Genomic DNA, 25,570 nt, shown 5'->3' on the forward strand with positions numbered 1-25,570 from the left:
ACCTGATTCAGACGGAAGGAAACTTTTGACCATTGCACTAACACCAGGAGATGAACAACTCCACAAGAGGGCATCTATAATTTTAATAAAAACAACAAAAAAGTCTATTTAACTGAGAGGGAATGTGCGTAAATAAACTAGGACGGAGGTAAAAGTATCATGCACTGGAGATATCGAGCCTCCATGGGCTTACAAGACACTACATTTGTACCAAAACAGGAGAAATAACCTAATTACTGTGACATAAAAATATGTAATGCGTCAGTGATGTGTAAACAACGTTCTGTAGTACTGTACTCACTAAGTTAATTTTTTTTTCTCGAAACGTACAAGAAATGAAAAACAAAACTGAAAATTCAATGTATTTAAGTGCAAAGCACCAAGCTGGGCCTCATTTATGTGAGTTGTGATGCCCGTGATAAACTCTGCAGCTTCTGTTGTGACAGAGCGACCACATATTTGACTTGCGGCGTGGAAGGAAATAATCCACCCACACAAACAAATGAAGCTTTAACACTCTTGTGAAGCCTCCAACTGTTTGCAGAGCCATGTTAAAACACAGGTCTTCATTTCTTCATGTGTTTGTGCAGTCAAAGTCAGTCTTGATGAATGAATGTGACAAGCAACAAACAAATCCTATTACATCGCTTTATTGTCAGGGTTCTGGTGTTGTCTTTCGTAAATTAGAACAGCCGAAAGGTAAAACTTAACTTATTAATTCTTGGCTTAATTCTAATTAGCAAGACACACTGGGACAAATGGTTAGCCAGGGCAAGCTACTTGGCTTAGCTAAGCTACATGAATCGGTCAGTTATGAATACACTTTTAGGGAAAGGGTTAATTATTTTTCATGCGTTAAGCTGTGCTCTACTCAAATAGTGGCTGTTGTTAGCCACCGATCACCTTTAGCTTCAAGCTAAATGTATACATTGCTGGCTCTTTCTGCAGAAGTGATGCAGAAGGAAAAATAAGCTAAATCCTACTGAGCTGAGCTTCACGAGTTGTGTTGTAATGAGTCTGGCTTCAATTGACTGTAGGAAGACGTCAAATTTGACATTTAACTTGCCACTTAATGTTATAGAAAGATAAAACAGATGACATTTAGAAATGTTTTTTGAGAGGTTTGCTTCAAAAGTGTTGGCTATCAAATAAAGCAACACAACAAGCAGCTAGTTTGAATTTGTCGTGATCCAACTAATACCACAAACTCTCCGCAGCCAAACTTTGTTCAAACCCACAGAACTTTATTGCAAATTCTAGTGGAGGTACCAAAATTTCCGTTGACATCAAATATGCCAGGTACACTTGATGAAATGAACATGACGTGCTGCGTCGAGGGTTTCTGTGTGCAAGTCTAGAGCCTGAAACACATTCGCTTAGTCTTCATCAAATCAGTCCGTCCTCGAGGTTCCCTGGAGCACACGGCGGTGAAACAAACCCTGCAGATTGTGTTGCAAATATCTCAAGTTTAGCTGCTAAAAAAAAGTGAAAGTTGGCAGTCATATATCGAAAAGACATAAAATGGAGATACAGAAATCCTTCTGGAACACAAGAGAAGAAGAAACAACAGTGATGTCATGAGGACACAGGCGAGTTAGGTCACATGGTTGATGTTTCAGGCCCCGATCCCTAAATGAAAGATGTCAGAGACCTGTGGCCCCCACTATTCCTGGAGGTAATGGAACACTTCAAATTTAGATTAATTTGAACTTTGTTTTGGCAACCATGGCAAAATAATTCATATAAAAAAATAACTTTGATTTTAAGGAATCCCATGTGTATTTTAGGAACCCTTGAACGAGGACAAACATCTGAGGCTGCTTTGATGAAATGAGGAAGCTTCCTGATGTTCATCTTAGTGGAGTTTTTGAAAATATAAATTACCCTTTGCCTTGTTTCACGCCAAAACTTTTGACTATAAATCACACAAACTTCAGACACCTCAGAGTACCTTGCAGCCATCACTACCCATGATTTTAACTTCAAAATGAGGGATATTAGTCACGCTCGCATTTCATTTTTTGCTTTGTTTCCACCTCAAAATTAAAGGCTCAAACCACCAAGCCCACAACGTCCAAGTTGTAAATACAATAAACCCTTGTACAAATCACTCATATTTGGCTTTTTATATTAAAAAATGCCTAAAAAAAAAAAGAAGTCTGCCTCGTCTGCTTTTAAATCTCATCCAGCCCAGCTTTAGCGGATATGATGGTATAATTTTAAGTGGACTGTAGGTTTAATCGACAAGTCAAATGTTCTCTTATGACTTTATACAGTATCTTTACCCATTTTCACCTTAAATTTTTTATTAAAATAACCTCCTGAGGGTTTTCTGAAAAACTCTACAACATCCACTTAAACCTTTCTCAGCTACTGGAGCAGATACACACATTAAAAAAAAAAAGAAAAAAGGCCATCCTTTTGATTTTGGGAAAACTTCTTCACCCTACTGTTATCAAATAGTTTTCTTTTATTTTTATCATTTACCACCACTATCAGATCAAAATGGATTAACTAACAATGACAGATCGTGTCGTTATGATTTTAAAGGCTGATTTGCCAGCTGTATACAGGACTGTATAAATATAATTGACTTACAAAGTGCAAATAAATCAAAGTAATAATAAAGAAAAGAAAAGAAAAATAACAGGGACAGTTACACCGGATCGTCTGTAGTGGTTAAAGGGAAACTCACCTGTCAAAAATCAAACGTGCATCATCACGGTACAGAAAGATGAGAGTTGCCCTCTCGCCGGGAACCAATCCAGAGCTACAAGGTACGTCAAAGCTAAAACTTTTTGGTTGAAAACAAGTCGTTAAAGACAAAATTTCAAACATTAAAGGATCCCTTTATCGCTTCAGGACGAGGTGGAATAAAATATAAAGCACATGAAGTCCAAAAGCATCTCGAGTGCAGAGGTTAAAACCAATTTACGAGAGACTGGCACAGCGCATTTAAAACACAGCATAGATGAACAAAAATACACGTTTGACCAACCAAACATCCACGGACAGTTGCTCCAGAGTGTCGGCGTCAGATTATGTGTGCGTGTGTGTGTGGAGTCCATCCCCTCGTGTTTATCAGACCTCGCAGCAGCTGGTGTTACTGAGTCGTGTGTGTCTGACAGTTAATGGCTACAGCATGGAGGTGGAACTCTTGTCCTACAGTTGAAAATCTTGATGAGGACGATTAGGGAACCAATCACACTTGGAGGTCAGTCTGATGCAGAGTTCCTGATGTCTGATGATACAGTGGTAAAAGCAATAAAAAACAGACATGATGGTCACGTCTCCGCCAGAGAGCTGAGTCAGGTAGGTAGGTAGGCTGTGTGTGTGTGTGTGTGTGTGTGTGTGTGTGTGTGTTATGTTGAAGCGGGTATCCTTGACTCCCTCCATCTCTCCATCTAGAAGAGCTGGATCATGGACTCTCGGGACTTGCCCACTCCGATCCATTTGACTGAGGACACACAGGAGAAGGTGCAGGTTAGTCCAACCCACCTGACTGCAGCGGGACTCACAGACCTGCGTGTCACACCTGCTCTCCAGAAACCAGGTCGCTCGGTAGAGCTGGGCAACATGACTTCTACTTACCATCATGATTACTTAAAAAAATTTGACTTTAAATTTAATAATAAACAACACTTTATTGCTCAGTCCTAACAATTCTCTGACGGACCATATATTTGTCAAGCTTTTGTTAAAAATAAATAAATAAAATTAACAATTTCACTAGCGGCTGAGAGATGGAGGTCGATTCAAATAGAACACTCCAGTAAATGTAACTGCAGATATGATGATCTCGGTTATTCGCATAAAAAAAAGGGACAGACATGATGTGAAGGACTCGCTAGCAAGCGAAGGTCAAACCTGGTTTATTTCTGTGGGCGTGATTGTCAGACTGTCAGGTTTCAGAGAGACAGAAATGGCTCTCAACTGTCACGTGTCAGAAAGTGTGGGAAAGGGAGTTTCCAAGGCTCTCAGCCGCCAAATGTGAGACTCTTAACCGTGATGAGGACTCATCACTCATCGATAATTTCAGATTAAAAGAGATGTCTCCAATAGCCAGAGTCTTACGTGCTGTGCCTCAAAACAATCGGTGAAAAAATATTTACCCTAACTTAAAATTCATAGAATTAATTTGAATGAAAATACCTCGCAACAATTTTACTTTAAAGTCGCTCTCGAGTCCAAAATGTTGGATATTAGAGTTTCACTCATGTTGGATACTGGAGGGCTGCTTTCACATTCATAGATACGATTTTCTCTCATTGCAAAAATGTGATTTTTCTGAGTTTTTGCCCTGCATTCTGCATTAGATTATAAACCCCGTACATTGCTGGACACACATGAAGCTCTCCTGGAGGAATCGCCATGCTTGGCTCAGGTCTCCATGTGGGTATGTCAGTGACGGTGAAGTTCATACCAGGCACTCCAACGTGCTCCTCGACGAAGCGGACATATTTCTGGGCGTTCTCCGGCAGCTCCTCGAAGCTTCTAACAGCCGAGGTGTCGCTGTTCCAGCCGGGCAGCGTCTCATACTGGACGTCCACGCGCTGCAACACCTCCTGATTGGCTGGCACAGAGTCAGCGGGAGGAGAGGAGGGGGGTGGAGGGGTGGGGAGGTGGTTGACGTAACACAATTAGCCATTCCAGGACGCAACGGGATCTGTTTCTTTTTTGAAACGGAGCTCCCAAACGAGCAGCTCCAACTCACCTGGGAAGTGAGGTATGGTTTGGTTGTCGACTTTGTACGCTACGCCCACTTTGATCTCTGAGAACACATCAAGTATGTCCAGTTTGGTCAGAGCTAAACTGGGGTGGGGGGGTGGAAGGGGTGAGAGAGACAGGAAGGTCCCATTATTGTTACCAAATTGTGTGTAGATGGAACACGACGTGTAAAAATCAGATAAAAAAAAAAATCATGCTCAGCTTTAGTTTTGTTCTAAGTCGCAGTGGAAAAAAAGATTACAGCCTCATTTTGGGAAAAAAAAACCTCAAACTCACGCAGTAAATCCATTTATCATATGTGCGTATTTGATGAGCACCAGGTCCAGCCAACCACATCGCCTCTTCCTGCCTGTGGTCACTCCCACCTCTTTACCACGCGTCTGAAGCCGCTCTCCAATCTCCTACAGATTAAAAAAAAAAGTCATAAACATGGTCAGACTAATAACTTTGACCTTTTTTTGTTGAAAGAGATTCAACAATTTAATATTTATAGAAAAAAAAAAAAACACAAATGAAGATGCAGTTGGAATCAGCCTGCGTATAAGAGATGAAGTGTCACAGGATCTCCTCTGGGTGGTGCTGTTTAAGAACAAAACTAATTGTCTTCTTGTGTCTTTAACACAATGATGTGCTGGCAGATTAAAGCCTAGGAGAGCTTTTCTTCCCTTTTTGATTCCTCGGCTTTTTGACACCTTTAGATTCAAATTCTTCATTCTGCGGCATCCTTGTCCAAATTATTCTAAGGTGCCCGTGTGTGCCCTCTTACGTTGCTCTGCTCCGTGGGGAAAGCACCAATGCCCACTCTGGTGGTGTAGGCCTTGACCACCCCGTAGACCTCCCCGACGTTCTGGGGTGGCATGCCCAGACCCGTGCACACCCCGCCCACCGTACAGTTGGACGATGTCACAAACGGATACGTCCCTGCAATGACACCATGAGTGAAGCCTGATCACACCTTTCACTACGCTCGGTATCGTGTGTCATGTGATAAACAGAATAGTGAAAATTTTAGGGATACGCTTGTGCTGCACAACACGATATCCTGGTGATTCATTGTTTCTCTAAATTCGAGCGTTTATATCCTCCACCCACGGTCCAGTGGGTTTGCAATGTGGGCTGTGAGCCGTTTCCAGATAAGACCCCCATGTTGACGCAGCACATCAGTTTATTTTAGTGCCTGTCCTGATATAGCTGGCTGACCAGCGGGGACCAGTGTGTCATGTGACTGAGAACTGCTTTTCTCATCAATCACTGGATGCCAAGCAAACTACAGCTTGTCGAGATGTTAAAATCCTTTAAATGCTGACTGGTTCGTGAGAAAAATTCCAACCGAACTATGTAAAACACACTTTGGGAATAATTAGCTTTTTGAAATGAGAGACTCTCACCCAACAAGCAGCTCTCGGAACAGATTTTTAAAAACTTGCTGGAAGAACGCCCGAGGTACTAAAAACTCACTCAACTTCCATATCTCCTTTTTGGGCGAGTGCATGTTTTCAAAAGCTGTACCGAGAACCAACAAAGCTTGAGAATCTATGTCGAAATACCAAAAGCTGCCTGCATGCAGAGCATCCAAGTGTTCAAATCCATCGTTGCACAAAGTTTGATCCCTGTAACAGCGGCTGTGTCCATCAGGTTGTTCTGACAAAGACAAACAGTGACACTCTACATGCTGGTGAATTCAGGCTGACAGGTTCTGGAAACAAATAAGCTCGATAACGATCTGCCGAACTGGTTCCTCACACCACCGGAGTGGTGTTCTGATAACATTGCATGCTGGAATTCAACAGGAAACTAATCTGCTCAGTGCCGTCACTGCTTCGAATGACAGGTCAGCTGCTGTCACGGTGACGCACCATAACCCCCAGAAGATTAGTATGTTTAGTCTGGTGTGTCATTAACTGTCGGTGGAAAAAGAAAAGAAAAAAAGAAAAGAAAAAGGAAAACGCTTTCATCCAGTGACGGTTGACAGACTGCTGATTCAGGGTGCCTTTAGTGCTCATGCACAGTCCGCTGTGGTTTTGTCTTGTGAGCGTGCCCACCAAAGCTGTGCACCGGCACACGTCAGTAGGAGTTAGTAAACTTACCCTCGTCGCGAGTCGGAGCTCCAAGCGGGCTTTTTGTAAAGAGCATCACAAAGCTGAAATGTTTCAACGCAACGTCACCAGGTCGATGGAGATGCATTCACAATTAGAAGCAACCTTTATTTTATACAGAGATTATAGGTTAGCAGGTCACTGGATCACAGATCCCCGCGAGGTGAATTACTGACCAAAGTCGATGTCCAGCAGCGCTGCGTTGGCTCCTTCCACCAGGATCTTCTTGGGGGGGCCGTGAAGAGCCTCGTACATGTAGTGCACACCGTCCCTCACCATAGGCTTGATCTGCTCCACATAATCCTTCCAAACAGACATAACATAAAGAGGACACTTGATCAAATGCATACGGAAATACTTCCATGATTTTTTTTCAAATTCTAGCATGGCGACCCAATAAGCAACGTCAAGAAACTCTTTGCAAACATAAAAAAATGAAGTCAATTTTGTCCAATCTAAATGTGTCTGCTGACACATGAACAAACACACACACGAGTCTCTCGTAACGGTTTCCACGTAAATGCCTTACCTTTAATTTGACCAGCTCCCCGTCTATGTCGATCTCCAGTGTGGGGTACATGGACTTATATTGTCTGGCCAGTACTTTATACCTGCAGCAAGCAAAATTCATTTTAATAGTAATTGCATTTGGCTTACAAACTCTGGAAGCACTCGAACCAAATAATTTTACAACCTGCAGAGCCTCGGGATAGACAGCTAACTGTCTACATGCACGTCACCGCGTGTGCCTGCGGTGCATCTGAAGAGTTGTGAAGTTGAGGAACACTAGACAAACAAGGGTAAACACAAAATTTGCATTTATTTCCATTTACTGTTTTTCCTTTGTTCTTCTTTTTAATTTCAGCACTGTTTAATCCGACCTGAGTCAAAACAACGTTCATGACCAGGGGAAGAAACGTTACAATCGCACAACTGTGCTGTGTATTCACCTTCACAACGACTCAGATGCCGTGACAACGCAAGAGAAATGCACGGAAATAACTTCTTTGTTGTTTTATTGTGTCAAGTCTATGTGGCTGAAGGCCTGTTTTGGATTGGGTCGTACATACGGGGACAGGTTTGTGTGGTCAATTTGCAAAATAAACAGTTTTTCTAATAAGAAAAATAGTGTTGGTAGGAGTTGAGTCAAACAGCTCTACCAACAGTCCCTAAATAAATGAGGATCCCAAATCATGGTATTGAATCATCATGTCCTTTCAAGAGGTCATTTTATCCACATTGAATACAAACTTGTAATTATGGAGCGAACCTTTCGGAGAAATGATTGAAGTCAGCCAACAGGTCACATATCCTGAGGCCACTGCGCGCTGCCTTGGCTGAGTACACTGGACCGATCCCCTTCTTTGTCGTCCCCAGGCTGAGAGTGAGAGAGAGACAGAGCGAGAGAGCAAGAGAGAGAGAGCAAGAGAGAGAGGAGGAAGATGGGGACATGACATTCCTTTATACAGTTCCAAAGATCACCACATCATCCACCTATGTACTCTGAAATTCCTCGGCAGCATTCAGGTGTGTGTGCAATAGTTTTAAATGTGACAATAAATACATGTCGTAGCAAAGTCGTGATTCGACTTCACAATGATGCCAACAGAATCCTTGGGGGGGGTGAGGGGGGAGTTCCTTTAAACAAAAAGTTTTCTTACATCACCAAAGTGAGTCAAAAAGGTTGATAATTAAATCAGATGTCAAATACTGATCGAGCATTTAGTGCCAGCAAGTGATGCGAAGCGAAGGAACAAGGACTGAGTCACTAGACCACTTTCTATGAACGTCCTCATCCTTCCATCATCAAGACACTAAAAACCTTTACACTTGAGACCTCTACTGACACAGTGCTATCCTCATAAACTTGCTAACCATTTACATGGCACGCTCGGCATGGAAACAAGGCCTATTAAAAGCAAGGCTTAGCACATTAGCATTTGCCTACCTTACATGCAAACGATCCCTTAGTGTAAAACATGCAGTGTAATGTGTGTGTGTGTGTGTGTGTGTGTGTGTGTGTGTGTGTGTGTGAGAACGCGCACTCTGTGCAGCCAACATAAGCCTTAACATGGACATACAGTATATATTTAGAAATGGGTTTGAAAATATCTCCAGCAAGCATGGAATTACATTTCAAATTCTGAGGAAGGCCTTGCAAAAAACAAAAGAGAGAGAGAGAGAATGACGTTATTTATTGGGAGCAAACAGTGCAGACCTGCTCTTTCGTGTCAATACTAAACCAGTACACTTGATCGAGTTCTGTCATTGATTGTAGAGGGAAAACACATGATACGAGCACACACACCCTCCCCGCACTGAGCTGGTCGCAGCATCAGAACACTGTACATCAGGGTCAGTTTTGACTGTATCGTAACTCAAGGGCTCTGCTGCTGCTTTCACCTGTAAGCAAGGACACCTGTTTTTGTTTGTGTGGGTGTTTCTGGAGTTATGATGAGAACGGATCAATGCAACGCCTCAAATTACTGGTTTCAATAGGAACGGATGATTTCTTCCGCTGAGGAGGTAACGTGATCGCTGCTGGTTTTTGTCTGTTAACCGGGTTATGTCAAAGCTACCAGGCTGATATCCACCCAAGCTGGTGGAGCCTGGGCAAAGAAGACCCTGAATTTTGGAGCAGATCGGCTTAACACAACACCCGGGATTGGCTGTCTTTCGTCTCTAACACCTTGATGACATCACATCGCCTCGGAGACATGTATTTCACCTGATGTGGACCTGGCGGTGCTTCTACTCCGTTATCTTCACGCGTTACAGTTCGGTCGTGCGTTTTCAACCCACGCTTGCGCTCTTCCTAATTTTGAGAGTCCTGACTAAACCAAACTGTCTTCTGTCACTCTGACTTCCAGCAGCAGAGCTCGTTGGATGCCTGGAGATGTTGGAAATCCACCAGGCTGTAGGAGCAATCTGCTGAAAGCTTATAATGACTGTGGCATTAGGACACCCTAGTGAAAATAACCCCCCCACCCTCCCACCACCTCACCCCTCTTGGCTCTAACAAATGCTGTTACTGGCTGGCACTTTCATCCTGAGCTGCTACAGACGACTCAGCTTTCAACAGGAATATACAGGGGCTCTCTTCAGCTTAATATTCTGAATACCCCACAGGCTTATCTTATCATTCCTCACATACACCAGGATGGTTTACTGCCTGGGCCAAACATATAGTAGACAGGGAAGATCATAATCAACTTATTATAATGCCTCTGGCCAAAAAATAAAGCACGCGCTGTAGAAAAACATAACTTCTGACAGAGTTTCAAAAAAAAAAAAAAAAGACTCCCGATAAACAGAAACAGATTCCCATTATTTATGTTCAGTAATGAGAGACTGAGTTCATTCATCCACTGATAATATTCAAGTTGCAGCTTCTGAATTTAGGCTGACACTTTCCCATGTTAAGATGACACACACACACATACACACACACACATATATATATATATATATATATACACACACACACACACACTGCCTGCGACAACAGTTGCTAATTAATGTTAATTTGGTGAGTAACTTGATAACAGGCCCAAAAATAAACTTAGTGGTTGTCTGGTTTGTGTGCTCTCTTCAAGCTGGCGTCTGTACTTGTGAGGGCAGACGCTTCACGATTCACTCCTGAGTGGACTGATCATTTCTTTAGTTTCAGCGCCTCCCACAAAGTGCTCGCTCTCCTCCGTCGTGTCAAGTCAGCCTCATTCTCCCTCCTGAACATTCATTCACAGCGGTTTACGTTCATCAGTCCTTCTCATACTTGAAAATCAAAAACGTTAACAACAAAGACAGAAAAAACATCTCCAACAGTTTTTGGCTTAAACTAACAATGTCAACGTAATTCTGATGATAAACTGAGTCACAAGGATTTCAGTTGTTCGATTCAATCACGCTACAACGCTCTGGTAATCTGCTAATTCTTACAGATTAAAATGCAACCACCTTTTGATTCCTACACTTTAGCAGTAAGAGCCCTCAAATCATCCAGAATGAAGGGAAGAATCAATCAGAAGAGAGGAAAACAAGAAATGCTGCAGTTTCTATTTGTAAACTCCCGTTCTGTTTTGGGTGTCATGTGACCAACACCATTTCCTTGTGTCTTTTACTGTGTCTCAGAAGGCGATAAGACTCATTAGTTATCATCTTCCTCAGAGAAACTGATCTGATCTCTCCCTCCTTTCCTCGACTTTGTGTGTGTGTGTGTGTGTGTGTGTGTGTGTGAGTGTGCTGCAACCATTTTTAAGTAACTGGTGTCTTACTTCTTGCCTGCTTGCTCTTGTCTCTGCTGTTCCTGAACGCCATCAACTGCTTGGTGGAAGTCAAACACTGCGGAGGAGGGAGAGAGGGGACACACACTCTCACACACCTCAGAGAAAGCAGTGCTCACACGTCCACACATATTTTTTTTTAATGTGTTCATCCCCCCACCCCCACCCCACACACACACTCATTCACTCACACACAGATTAAAAAATAAAAAGGTCCAGGTGTCAACCTGGAGGAACTTACCGATATGTGCTCTGTCTGAGATGATCAACCTTTTCTCCCAGTCTTTTAGACCTGTGCATAGAATAAAGTTTCAATCTCCACGTACAAAAGCAGAGTCTGGTTTAGTTACAGCTTGTTAGAAACTCTCTGAACTCACTTTGTCCTTTGCGTTCGTTCTTCTCTGCCTCTTCGAACAGGCCTGGAAGGTGGATCACGACACCGTTGCCTGTAGTAATAAATTTATGTGACATGTTGAAGTATTCGTCTAAGTCATCACTTTACGTGAGTTGATTTAAGTGAGGAGAGGAAACAAAGAGGTGAAACCCCAAAAAACACTGAGTGGAAACTAATGTGTATTTACAGCTCCAGAACTTGACGACCCGAACACAACACAGAAGGACATTCATGCCCTTCCACAGCTGGAGGACATGAACGTACCGGGGATGGAGAGCATGACAGTACTTTTACACACAGAAATCCATCTGTCTCCACTCTGGAACAAAGAAACAGCTAATGCACTCAGAGGGAAAGCAAACAATCGATGTATTAAAATAAACTCTAAGCAGGAAATAAACCACACAAAATCTTGCGTATTAATAGTTATCAGTTGCACACTACTGGGCTGAGATTATTCAGATGTCATATGAATTATTACAGTAGTTTTGACGTAACCCTACGGACAAGACGGACAAAAAAAAAGAAAGAAGAGGAGACGATTAAAACATCAGAAGAGGGGGAAAATTTAGGGTTGACCTTTTGTTAGCCTGGCTGTGTTCAATATTCAGCATTTTAATTTAGTAATTAGCAATGCAAATAATCTCCTGTTAGTCGTTGGTCTCCCAGTTTGATCAATAGAGCATTTACAGTCATTAGGGGTGCTGCAGCTGTGAGAGCAATCTTAAATGCCAGATTAGGCAACAGAAGCAGAGAGTATGATTAATGTAAAAGCTCTTGATGAAGCTGTACATGGTCGTCCTCCACAGAAATGATCATCCTTTTGCAGCACTTGTCCAGTTACAGATGGAAAACTTATATCTTAGGGATGACAACGACTCCTGAGTCCCTTCACAGCGCCGTTGTTCCCAGCTCCCTGAATGACTCATCGTCTCCTCGACACAAATCAGACGCGCAATAAACACAGCATCATCAAGGAAGAGACACTAAAGCTGCTGGAGCGCCAAGTTCGGTCTGTAAATAAAATGTCAACCATGAACGACAGACTTGTCACCTTTAAAAATTAATCCTAACACCTTCCAGCAAAGATCAGTGGCTGTTATGACAGTTTTTTGCCTCGAGGAAGGAAACATCAATGAGCTGAGTGTCTAATTAACTCGTGAAGTAGCTTCAAAAGGATGTTAGTCATGGTACTGTTTGGTAGGACTAGCATCAAACTGAACGTAATAAAAAGATACAGTCCAGAGCGTATACTGATGAGGTGCCTTGAGACACAAACAGCTGCACGTAATCAATCTCACAGCTGCACACGCTGAAGTGCAGATGTGTGGAGGGTTCAGAGCCAGAACGAGGGAAGGAGTAAGAGACCATTAGCTAATGAAGTTACTGCAGATGAGTGGATGCGATGTAGCCTGCAGTCTGGCTCCACGTCAAGCTGACTGCACACGCTGTACTCGTCAAAATGGAGGACGCTCTGCTGGCGATGACGAGCGCCGGGCTAAAAGGAGGTGCAATCAATTCATCAAAAAAAAAAAAAAAAAAAAAAGTCCTTGGAGGGAGAGTCTGTGCATAAATGGTAGAGTAAATGTGTGTGTGTGTGTGTGTCTGAGTATGTTGATGGCTTGCGTCAGTGTGTAACGCACCAATGAAGGCGGTGACCTTGGGGTTGATGATGCCGCTGGGGAGGAGGTGAAAGTCGTACTCCACTGAATCAACCACCACTGTGTGTCCCGCATTGTTGCCGCCCTGCAGAAGAGACAAGCACACAGAGGTTAGGAGTCTAACGGAGGCTCCCAACTTTGTTTGGCATAGCTGGAACGCAAGATGAATAGTTACACAAGCAGCGACACGCTACAAACATAAACGACGGACTGCTAGTATGTCCACTGCTCCGTGCTGTTGCTTGGAGACTCGTAACCAAACTTGACTTAAGGTCCCGGTCCAATGTAAACCTGATGACTGATGCGTCAGGAGAGACGGGTTGTTAAAAGGATTAAGCATGGTGAGAATAATCTTGTATCCACTCCTTCTTAAAAAGGTGGACAGATCCTGTCAAAACTCGTTGCTCCCAAGACCTTTATATAAATAACAAATGTAGAAAATACTGAGAAATATATGTTGTTGTTGTTGTTGTTTTTAAAAACACAGATGATCTTGGGGAAGAGAAATAAAAAATCATCTCAGGGATGTGCTGGTACCTGATAATAAGGCAGCGGTGAATGTGTCCGTGCTTATGAAGTGTGCGTCACTGTTCCCTACCTGAGGTGCCAAATCTACTCTCCCAGTCCTGTGACCAGGGTGTGTCTCTAGAGCTGCTGCCTGCGGATATAAATCAAGCCCAGCATGTGCTTTGACCACACTGAGTTATTCCTGGCAACACCAGTGCCCTGAAGGTAGAGAAGGGGAAATCGATGGGGGGGGGGGGGGGGGGGGCAGAGGCCTCGCCACTGAAATACTTTTACGATCTACCGCCCCGAACAGAACGACTCCGCTCATCTAACAGTCCCATGATCGGCCTTTCGCTGCCACTGGAAGAAACTTTTGATCCTTGACCACCTGCTACTGTACTGGCCGGTTACGGTGGCACGGATTATCCACCGTGTTCTGAGATTACAATTAAAAGGTCCCACAGATTAACACTGTGGTGTCAGGAAAGACGATCCGTTTAGTTTAGGGTTGATGTGATGCGAACTGTTCACCTGACGTTACTGGAGCCTGGCGCTTTTCCAGAGAAAGTAGGGAAAACAAACACAAGTCAGGAGTTTTGGATGAAAACTAAATGACGGGTGATTGAGGTTCCTTTGATAACACTTAGGAATTAACCAAGGATCTAAGAAAAGCACAGGTTTACTGTTGGGGTTAATGGCTACAGACATGTTATCTGATCTGAGCCCGCTACCTTTCTACTGACAAGGAACCAACATGAACCCGACACTGCTTCGCTTTAGACCAGGGGGGGCCGACACGAGCCGATGCATGGAAACGCATCAAGTATGACTCATTTATTAAAGCAGCTATAAACACAATTTTTGTATTTACAGTGTATCACAAGGCTATTTTGGTAAACGCACTCTGGCCTTTTTAGTGGTCAGGGTTTAACTGGCCAGTCGTTGCAGCTCAGTTTGCTGTAATTTGTGGGGGGAAAACTCAAATTCACTCATTAAAAATCCAGAATTGTGTATTTATTGACTTTATTGTGGTGTCACTTTCACTTTCCTTTGATAGTTGAAACTTAAATAGTCGTACCATAGTGGCTCTTTTCAGTCTTCAAAGCTCTTGTGCGTACTCACTAAATGTCCAGTCAAAAAGACCAACACCGCCTCAGTGGACTGCCTCAGCTAACCAAGCCTCGTCTTCAGCAAGCGTTACCATAGCAACTGTCAAGTGGGACAGAATCTACATTGAATCAAACTCTGTGCGTGACAAATACATAAATATGCCCTGAGTACTGTATGTCAGACATGTTGCTACAGGAACCAAATGTCAGTGGTGTAACTTGAAGAGCTTGTTTTAGAGCCCTACAGCCTGATTCAGGTAGGTTTCTATTCTTCCAGCAGAATAACAGCGCTTGAATTCACGCTCAAATCTACCAAACACAGATTAGGGTTGAGTCGTCGAGTTAACCACCTCAGCTGAAGTTTCTAGCCTATTTATTCTTCTTCTTCTTTTTTTTTTTTTAAAGCACTACATCCCTTCAGAAATATCACATATTTTATTGAGCTCATACAAACTATTATTAAAACTAATCTGCTTTTTTAATTGCTTGGTTAATCAACTGTAGATTCACCAAAAGATCCAATATCTTGCAACCCTATGTTAACAACTGATCAATTTATTATTTATTATCCTGATGATTTCAGCCCTAATCGAAACCAATTAATCAGTTCATTCGCGCTCAAATTTCTTCATTTCTCATTCCGTAGGTGACGAACTGATGGGAGCTTCAAACTGCAGAAGTCTGGAGCATGAGAGCAGACATAATCTCATTAATCGCTATTTTAATGAGGTAAAACAGCAGACCTGCAACAAAACCTCCATCTACAGTTCAGTTTTTATTTCATCCATTCTAAAAATGTTTTCTTTAATTTAATAGTCAGTTTAGGGGTGGTAATTTGTATTAGAAACACCTAAGCACAGTTAAGCGGCACCACAAGTTGCAGCCTCAACACCTCTCACTGTGGTTGGAGGGTATGTGTAGCGTTCACTCGGGGAAGCAGGATGTGGATATGCTATCTTCCACTGCAGTGGATGCTGACTACTTTCCTGAGATGTGTTTCAGCAGCTTACAAGCCCCCTCTGTAACACACACACACACACACACACACACACACACACACACACACACCCTTGTGTCACTGTGATTTCTACGACTCAAAAAAAGAGCTGCTCACTCAACTGTAAAAACAAGCCTCCAACATCTAAATCTGATAAATCTAGGTCCAGACTAGATACCTTTCCTCCTCAGGTGCAGTTACACTCATGGTTGTCCAGACTTGTGTAACACGCAGTGTGTCAGGCGGAGTTGAATCAAGAATTCAAGAAAAGCTTTAAGTTTCGTTTCTGGACAAAAGGAACTCCCTAAAGGCGTTCCAGAGATGAATCATGTCCTGAAAAATGGGTTTGAGAGCATCGTGAAGTCCAATGGACATTATTCCTCCTGGGAACAAAATGTAACCATTTCAGCATCTCATGCTAGCAGACTTGTCTGTGGTTTGCTCTTGTCTTTTTTCTGTCTCTGTCTCTCTCATAATTAGCTTGTGAATTATTGAGTTATGGCCAGAAAGTCTGAAATAACTTGCCATGGGGCAGTTATCTCAGTTGACAGCCTGTACTGCTTTCACTTTTTGGCGTGTTGTGGTTTTTCAAAACAGCAGCAAACTCCGAGCCGGCTAGCAAGCTAGAAGCAACCTAAACCGCCGGCAAGATTTAGATCAGAAAATGAAACACGTCTGTTGGGGTGTAGCTCCGATCTTGTTATTTTGCAAGGCCACCATCTCTGCACCCTGGGCTGAAAACCACCCTCAGAGAAACAAATGGAAATGTGGTAAAAATTTGATTTCTTCTAATAATTCTTATTTGAAAAATATTTTATCATGGAGGTGTTCATCACGATTTACTACATGAAAAAGCAACAGCATCTCAAGAATCTCTTGCTCTAGATTCATGTTTTGTTTAGCAGTGCAGCGTAGTTAAGTAGAAGACGATGTCAAATTTCTCTCCCTGTTGCAGCCACAACTTGATCGATTTCGCGCACTGCGGCGTTGCTTTGTTTCACTGACAAGCGTGGAGAAGAGTCGGGTTGAGCACAACATTGAAATCAGCGAAATAAAATTGAAAGAATAACCGAGTTTGACAATAAAATCTTCATTCAACAAAAAAAGGAAGTTAGATTGTGGTTAGCTCTCGACTAAACTCTTTCTCAAGAGCATTGCTGCCCAGACAATAACTTTCCTGCCAACATGTGGTTCTGATTTTTAGTCCTGAGAGATGAGTTGAACACACTGTGACTGAGCATCAGACACCAGCAGACCGAGTACGACCAGCCTTGGACTTAAAATGCTCTATTAGTATGTGGTCTGTGTCAGAGTACAAGCATTTGAATCATTTCAGACATGAGTTGTAGAAGTAGTTGTCGTAGTTTAGCAGTGGTTTTTCCTGCCTTTTCCCTCACGTTCTTGTGTAACAGGCAACAGTTGAGTAGAGAATGTCAGGCTGGATGTCTGACACAAACTTTTACACACATTTCATTTCAAATCCACGTGTTCTGTAAAGAGGAATCGGGCTTCACCCGTCTCCTGCATACGTGCCTGCTGCTGGTCTGTAAACAAGTGGAGGGTACTAGAATGAGTTAGTTCAGACCAAAATACACAAAGTCTTTGTGCTGAAACAGAGAACAACTCACCATCAAGGCATATTTGAGCATGATACATGAACTCTCAAGCCACTCCAGTCTGCGTACACTTAAACACATACCAGCATACAATATAATCCGGATGTTCACTTATTCCTTGTCAAAAGCAACGCAGCTATATACGTACTGTGCTCTCAAGCTGGATCCAATTAACAGATTTAGACAGACTTCATCAATCTTTTATTTCAAATTTGCACCTCACTCTCCTCCCTGTATATCTGGGGTTGTTTAATTATGTAATACGGGGACATAAAGTCCATACAAGCCCTTTTGAGAACTAAACGTACAGTGTAACTGACAGTTTTCATCCCACAGTACACACCATGAAACCAGTATACCACCGCAACCCTACTGGTCATTGTGGACACTCCAATTAAACCCTGGAAAATTACTGAATCCAATTTACTTACGTCATCTTGTGTCTTTATCAAAACCATGTTGGTTGATACTGTGTTCACAGTCCCACTGTGCCTGTTCTCCTGCATTTATGCTACCAACACAGAAGAGTGCATTGCACTGCAGGCAAAACAAAAAAAAACAAACGAAAAAAACATTTTACAAAATGTTCCCATAGAAATTTTGGGATCTACTAGTGTGTTTTTGGAATTATGTAACTAATTATGGCATTACCATTGCATGACCCACCCACATCGCAAAACTTTAATGTGCAGCATTCAACAACAGGCAATAACATCAAGTTAGAGGCCATGTGATGCCAAGATTAATACAATAGTTACAAAGGTTAAATGTACATCTGGAAGTGTTTGAACCCCGCCGCTGCCAACAGTAGTCCCGTCCTGTTGCTAGCAAGTTAACCGCCGGGCTTTAGCGCACATGAAGCCCCAGTCCGGAGCGATGCACCTGGCCACTTCTGTTAGCCAAAGGTGCCTTCAGGACCTCCTTGTCATGTGCACACGACAGGAGACGGTTCATCACGGTGTTATAGGTGTCTGAGAAGCTAAACAGCTAGCAGGAATTCAAGGTGACATTAGCAGAACACCACAGAGACACACACGTTGACGGGAAATGTTGGTTAGCTAGCAATTTGGGGTTAGCTCGTAGGAAACTAGAGGTAGCTAGTTAGCCAGTGAGCTACCACTGTTTTGTCGCCGCGAACGAGTTTAAGTGACAGCAGATAAGTGAAGCCAGCAGGGAGGGTTAACCAACCTGACATCTGCACACCATATCCGCGTCTTGTGCAAGCAGATCCACAACTTTTCCCTTGCCCTCGTCGCCCCACTGAGCCCCCAGCACCACCGTCACTTTGTTGCCGACAGGAGGTCTAGGAGGTCGTGTCGCCTGGCTGTCGCTGCCGTTAGGCGGCGGCGCAGGTTCCTGACTCGCACTTTCCGACATGTCTGCTGGGTCCCTGGGCTGACTGCACTTGTGCGCAACACAGAGCGGACTGACCGCGGGAGCGCACTCCACAGCAACGGTGACGCGAGGAAGCAGCACACCTTGCACATGCGTACAAGCGCCAGTACTCATGTGTGGGCTCGACCAGCGAGTCACCACTGAGTCACCGGGACTAATGACCATTAATGACCTTGCTGTGGCTGACAGCGGTTGAATAAAAAGAAATAAAATTTAAAAAAAAACGTGAGATTATTACTTTTTGGTATCAACTTGATAGGTTAGCTGTGTTCTTTCTTTTTTTTAATTCAGTCTCGCAACACTAAAAACGGATGGAATACTTTATCCTTCACTGCGCTTGCCTCAGATTGCTGCATTCATCCATATTATTCCTAAATTCGCAATGGTTCTTGTGTGAGTTTTAGAAAAAAAATAAGAATGTGAGACGTAAACGAAAGCTGATTCATGATGAGGCGCCAACAAGTCTGAATCTGCTCAAAAATAATGTTCTTTAGGGTGACACTCAAATCAGTTGTAATGTGAGTACTTGGATGTACTTTTTGTACTCCAAGATCAGTTGTTGATAGGAAAATTCACGTACTGTATCTTCACTTGATTACAAGTAGCCATAAGTGTACTTTGGACCTTTATCCCATATTTTGGAATGCGTGTACTTAACGTTCTACCTCACCTCAAAGTTCAATTTTATTTAATATAATAAAAAAGGTGAAGAAAAGCTTCAAAAAATGTAGATTGCAGGCTTTCACGCTGCCATATTCCCACTTACTTAAGCGACTGTTGTGTCAGATGGCGTTTTGATGGGGTGATTCATGAAATCGTACCACTACTCTCATAACTTTAATGTCGTTATCTCAGGATCAGGATTATGGCCTGTTCATGATAACAGGCTAGTTAATAAAATACATTTATGACGCAAAAGGCCATTTCCTCACATGATTAACACAGCCATTTGTTTAAAAAAAATAGTAAGCGTGGCCATTTTTAAGACCGTCTAGTTAAATCTTTGAGGATAGTTCTGGGTCAGCACTGGATATCTTGGGCTGTGGAACTGGTTGCATACTGGGGCAGAAAAAAACATTTGTATTTGCAAGATTAATTTTGGCATTCACCACAGTAAAGATGTTAATTTGATTAATCTGTTCTCCTCAAATTAACTATTACAGTGTCCAAGAACATCAGGAGAGACAGGAATTAAATTGTTATGAAGCAGTGACCAACTGGAAAAATAAACTGTTTTAACAAATATTAAAAAGGACAATAAGTTCTTTTTATGACAAATATATACGATTTTGAACTAGTGATGATATAAAACAAAGAAAACGGCTTTAAAAAAAAATGTCCCCCTGTCTGGTGCCGGAGCAGAGAAGAGTGTTGGTCTGCAGTCATGATCATGGAAACTATTTGAGAATGTTGTTTATGATTCTATGAAAAGACTTCTAAGGGGTTCACTTTTATTCCTGTTGATTCTGAATCTAAAAGGATCTACACTTGAGAATTATATATATATAATTATATATATATAATTATATATATATATATTATATATATATTATATATATATATTATATAATTGGGGTTGTAATTGTTATTAATTAGCTTGTTAAGACTGTGGTAACCCTGAGTTTGTTGTGAGCTTAGTTTAAAACTCAAGTAAATGAAAAGCAATTGACTGCGACAAACACTGCCACTTGCTGTGATATTGTGAACTCTTCTGCGAGATAACTCATCTTTATTTGGGCACAAATTTATTGTCCAAGTGAGAATTTCGCTCCCCACTTAAAATGACAGAGCTTTCATCAGGTGACAGCATGAACCATATTTGACTTTACTTGTAAAAGTTTCTACAATGGGTAGAGTTTTGTCAGCTTTTGCAGCCAAATATGGTTTATTTATTTCACACGAGCAGGCGAGCCAGAACTTAATGATACATCTGTTTTCCATCAGTAGGCAAGAAGCACTTGGCTGTAGAGAAGCTCCAAGCTGGACAGTATCTTGAAGTATTTGCCTCCCTCTGATGGTGACGGTAAAGACGCGCATGTTTAACGAGCGCAGGCTCCCTCTACAGAGAGGCAGGGAACCTGTCGTTACTGCTAAAAGATGAGATTTACCTCATTCAGGACAAGATCTTCTTTCCTGACAGGAGATTGTCCTTGTTTGCACCGGTGGCTGCAGAAAGAGAAGCACAGTTCCTGGTACATTTCACCTCACGACTGTCCTTTCACCTCCTTTTGAGCTCAGCGTGGGACAGATGGTGAAGTGGGTGGACAAGGGAGCGCGCAGTGAGACGCGGGTCACGACTCACAAGACAAGACGGTGACATTCCCGGCAAATGTTTCACCTTGTTGTTCTGTTTTCTGGCTCTCTTTTCACATTTATTATACATCCAGCTGAGAATTAACCAATTACAATGTGGGAAAAGATTGCATTTTTGCCCATGAATTGATATAAAAGAGGTAACCAATTGTGACCCTGGTTAAACCTCAATCAAAACCTGAGCATTAAGTCATCAGAACTGGGGAACAAATTCTGTTTCTTGCCCGAGAAACAAAAATGAATCCTGAACTGATAGAGAGTTTCATCCATTACACATTTCCACAGTTATTTGAACAATTTGTGATTTCTTTAATGGCGTTTTGTTGAGACTTTTCGGTGGTAAAATAAGGAATAACAAAGTATAGAAATGATGCTTTCTTGTAACTGCGTGGTAAAATGACTCGAAAAATATCAAGCAAATTTAAAAGTTATACATCTTACAGAATCTAATAAACTTATGTCTTCTTAACAGTAAGAAATCTCTGTAAGAGGCTCTGTGTCACTTAAAAGTGCCACAAGGGATTAAAAACATGAGTTTAAACCCTTGATTTAGGGACACCCCAAAAGTGTAGAGTTAGTGTTCCTCCTTCAGTGATTATTAAGAGAGATTGGTGAATCCATCCATCCATCCATCCATTTTCTACCACTTATCCTGTTAAGGGTTGGGGGGCTGGAGCCTATCCCAGCGTCAACAGGCGAGAGGCGGGGTTCACCCTGGACAGGTCATCGCAGGGCCAACATACAGAGACGAAAAACCATTCACACTCACATTCATACCTACGGTCAATTTAGAGTATCAATCAGCCTCGTCCCCTCTTGATGTCTTTGGACTGTGGGAGGAAGCTGGAGTACCAGAGAGAACCCACACAGGAACAGGGAGAACATGGAGACTCCACACAGAAAGATCCCGTGATGGAGCCGGGACTCGAACTCAGAACCTTGCTGTGAGGGGACAGTGCCGACCACTGTACCATCGTGCCGCCCTAGTGGTAGAAGTGTTATTGATAAAATCAAATAAAAATACAATTAATAATGCTAATAAATATAAGATTTCCATTAGCTCATTTAATTTATATATTACTCTGGTCATTCCAGCTGGTCATACATACGCTATAAAGCAAGCAGTTTTGACCTGCCATCTACGGAAAGATGAAAAAAAATAGTGCAATTTGCTGATTGTGTTGTTCCCTGTTTTGTGAGGTAAAATGCTACATAAAAATATACGACTGAAATCATTATATTTTCATCATCGTGGCACCACAGTGCCGCCCAAAAAATTCATCCTCTTCATGTACATTAATTTCCATACCGGTTCTTGTCCACAAGAGGGCAGCAACTATCTGATCATGCGTCAACACTCGTCGATTCTGTTGTTTATAACTTCCGTAGCCGTTAGCCGGTAAGCTAGCACCGCAGGGGGAAACAACAAAACAAAAAACAAAACAGTCTGCCGTCGCCTTTGGGTCATTCACCTCCATATGCTGGTTGTATTAGCGATTGTCTCATGATGTCTACTCCGCTGCTTCTCAGGGCTTTCGTAAACGAGCGTCTGACAGCGGCTGCCGAGGAAATATTCGAGGTTTTTGAAAGAACAATCGTGAAATATGAGGAGGAAGCTTCCAGTTCTCAGAGGGAGATTGACCGTCTCAGAGGAATGCTGCTGGACTTGGTTTCAAACCAGAAAACGGGTCGGTCAATGTTTCCTATTCCTCTATCTGTCCGTGTCAAATAAGCGAAAATAGAACAACTTTTCACATTCCTAACTTTAGATTGCTTCATTTTTATATATTTGGCAACGTAACGTGACTTCTAAAAGTTGTGGGGTTTGTAACAAAGACGCCCTTTGCAATATTAGGAGGCACAGGAACTTTTGCTGCATATATCAAAATACTGCATTTTTTCTCTACTTAACAGGAACTGTTAATGTAAAAACACCTTTTTATCTGAGAGCCCCACAAAAATTATATGTTTACCTCTCAGTGGGTTTAAATTAAAAATGAATAAAAAAAATGTCAGAATGAACATTACCTCTGATACCTCAAATCATATTTTGATGACAGTATAAGTCAAAACTCCAGTAATAGGAGTCCCCCCGCCCTCCAAAAAATCATGCATTCCTTTATGTTATGTCAGTCTGAAAGAAAAACCTCTTCCTTCAGCCCACATCTGGCCTCCTCTTCACAACTATTTTTGTGACATCACTGACCATAAAACAGGAGAAGCATAAGCTTTAAAATTCGTCACTCTTCTCTCCAGATTTCTCTCAGCCAGCAGCCTACGAAGAGGAAACCCCCCCTGAGCAGCACCGCCGTGAGCCGGAGTCAAATCTGAGGCGTTCTCAAAGGGAGTCAGAAGAACCTCGACCCATTAAAGAGGAAGATCAGGGACTCTGGGCCGGCCCGCAAGAAGAGAACCACGTCCGAGAGTTGCAAGATGGTAACGACACGTATCTGCCTCATTCCTCTGCTTGGGGTCAGATTGAACATGAGGACACCAAAGACTCTTTGCTGTCTCAGGATACAAAAAGTGCACATTTAATGCTCTCTGTCACCTCAGCTCTGACATCACAAACAGAGAGTGTCCAAGAAGGCCAGGATAATCAAAGACCCGTGGCGGGTTTTACGGCATCAGATCAAACACAGACAGAGCACAGTTCTGTTTTCACTGACCTGTCACATTCACTTACGGCAGACTTTCACTGCTACTTGTGTGGGAAATCGTTTTCCTCCAAACAACACTTGATAAATCATGCTTTTCGCATCCATTCAAAGGACACCGGCGTCCTCTGCGCTGTGTGCGGAACGACTTTGGAGTCCACTGAAAGTCTTCATGCCCACCTCAAGTCACACAGGGGCTCCAAATCTTGTCACTTTTGTGGAAAACAGTTCTGCAGCACCACTTCCCTGACTGAACACATGACTACTCACACGGGAGAAAAACCACACCGCTGCCATGTGTGCGGGAAAGAGTGCAGCCGTAAAGGAGATTTGAAGATACATCTGAGGATTCACACCGGCGAGAAACCGTTCCGCTGCTCTCATTGCTGTAAAAGTTTCACCCACAGCGGACATCTGAGAAAGCACATGCGTAGCCACACAGGAGAGAGACCATACCAGTGCAACGTCTGTGGACGAGGATTTCTACAGAGCGTACATCTGAAATATCACTTGAAGACTCACGTTCTGAAATCTTGACTTTGGTACACGTTTCTATTTACTGTCAACTACAGGTACGCATATTTCCACCATAGTCAGGCTGGTTTGGTTTAGTGTGCATGAGCACAAGTGTTTTAACCACTGAACGAGTTAAACTCAAAGGAATCCGCCAGCTTTTTGTTTGCCCTCCGTCCCAGAACCAGAGAAGAAGCTGGACTTGTTCATCTCCTCTGGGTGTGTTTTAGGGAGCTGAGACCTTCAGAGGCCAGCTGACCCCAAGTGGATTTCTGAGGTTTTGCGTGAAATCACTGCAACTAGACAGTTGCAGTAGTTCTGTCTAGTAGTTCCGTAGTAGTTGTGTTTGATTCTTAGGTAATGATACCTCAGAATTTTTGAATTATTTAAAGCAAATATAAGCACCCTAGTTTTATTGATGCTAGCAAAGACTATTTTGGAGAATGTGTACTAGTTGCCTTTTGACACAGGTATGCTAACACTTCCCATCTAGTGCCATTCACTGTGCTAAGCTAACTAGCTCCGATGACAGGAACAAAGCCAGTGGACTGAATGTGAACTGGTACCTATAAACTGTGTACTTTAATCTCTTAAGCAGCATCTTGTTAAGATTTAATATCAAACAAAAAAAAAACGTAACAAACGTGTGTTTTTTACCACACTGTTGAGAACTTGCCCTGGCAAGACCTCTGTATTTGTACCTTTACATTTCTAAATGCTGCACCTTAAAGGACATTTATTTTAAGGTTCTTATGTAAAAGAATATTAATTATAATTCAGTTATAATTATATAGCAGATTTCAGCAGTATTGTCTTTTGAATTCCAGAAAGACATATTTTGTTTGCTAAAAGGCTGTTTAATAAATATAGAATAAATTTTACCGCTTTTTTTTTTCTTTCCTTTGCACTTCCGTACTGAAGTCTAGCAGCGTAACCTGTGTGCAGTGGCAGGAACTAGCACAACAGCTAACAAGAAGATGCTTGAAAAGTTTCATAGACATACTGAACTGTACAATTTCAGTTGTGAGAATAGGAAGACCCGGCACGCTGCTCTTCCTCAGTGTCACTATAAATTCCCACAACAAAATCCGTCCTGATTCATTGAGACTTGTAAGTTACGAGAAAAAAAAAATCTGCAGCAACTTTCAGCGAAATATTGGTGTCAATTTATGTGACCTTTCAAGCAAAGTTAATTTGTTTTTTTCTTCAAGGACTTTGACTGACCAGTAGGTGGCACTGCAGGAGCTTTGAATTTATCCATCTACTCTGCAACTCAGCCTGCTGGGCCTTACAGATTGCAT

At 42.4% G+C, this 25,570-nt stretch overlaps 2 protein-coding genes across 3 annotated transcripts; one reads left to right on the top strand and one right to left on the bottom strand.

Moving 5' to 3' along the window:
* Positions 1 to 1,229: 1,229 nt before the first annotated feature.
* adss2 (adenylosuccinate synthase 2) lies at positions 1,230 to 18,859 on the bottom strand. Of its 2 annotated transcripts, XR_015109401.1 has the most exons (14): positions 18,580 to 18,859; positions 13,145 to 13,247; positions 11,485 to 11,553; positions 11,349 to 11,399; positions 11,099 to 11,165; positions 8,095 to 8,202; positions 7,354 to 7,435; positions 7,001 to 7,127; positions 5,495 to 5,649; positions 5,005 to 5,129; positions 4,715 to 4,812; positions 4,424 to 4,573; positions 2,696 to 3,457; positions 1,231 to 1,439 (listed from the first exon to the last, which is right to left on the bottom strand). XR_015109401.1 is itself a non-coding variant. In XM_086180344.1 (13 exons), exons 1-13 carry the CDS (start codon positions 18,766 to 18,768, stop codon positions 3,405 to 3,407), a joined length of 1,377 nt encoding a protein of 458 aa, XP_086036470.1. In that variant the 5' UTR covers positions 18,769 to 18,859; the 3' UTR covers positions 1,230 to 3,404. The 2 variants fall into 2 exon arrangements, 1 of the variants encoding a protein (XP_086036470.1); XM_086180344.1 differs by having other exon boundaries at positions 1,230 to 3,457.
* Positions 18,860 to 22,494: 3,635 nt separating this feature from the next.
* Positions 22,495 to 25,570, top strand: LOC147247320 (uncharacterized). Its single transcript, XM_086180431.1, has 2 exons — positions 22,495 to 22,787; positions 23,356 to 25,570. Exons 1-2 carry the CDS (start codon positions 22,604 to 22,606, stop codon positions 24,291 to 24,293), a joined length of 1,122 nt encoding a protein of 373 aa, XP_086036557.1. The 5' UTR covers positions 22,495 to 22,603; the 3' UTR covers positions 24,294 to 25,570.

This window comes from Aulostomus chinensis, chromosome 16, assembly GCF_037954235.1.
Source record: "Aulostomus chinensis isolate RoL2024-O1b breed Wild chromosome 16, RoL_Achi_v1.0, whole genome shotgun sequence".
In the NCBI taxonomy this organism is placed as follows: Eukaryota; Metazoa; Chordata; class Actinopteri; order Syngnathiformes; family Aulostomidae; genus Aulostomus; species Aulostomus chinensis.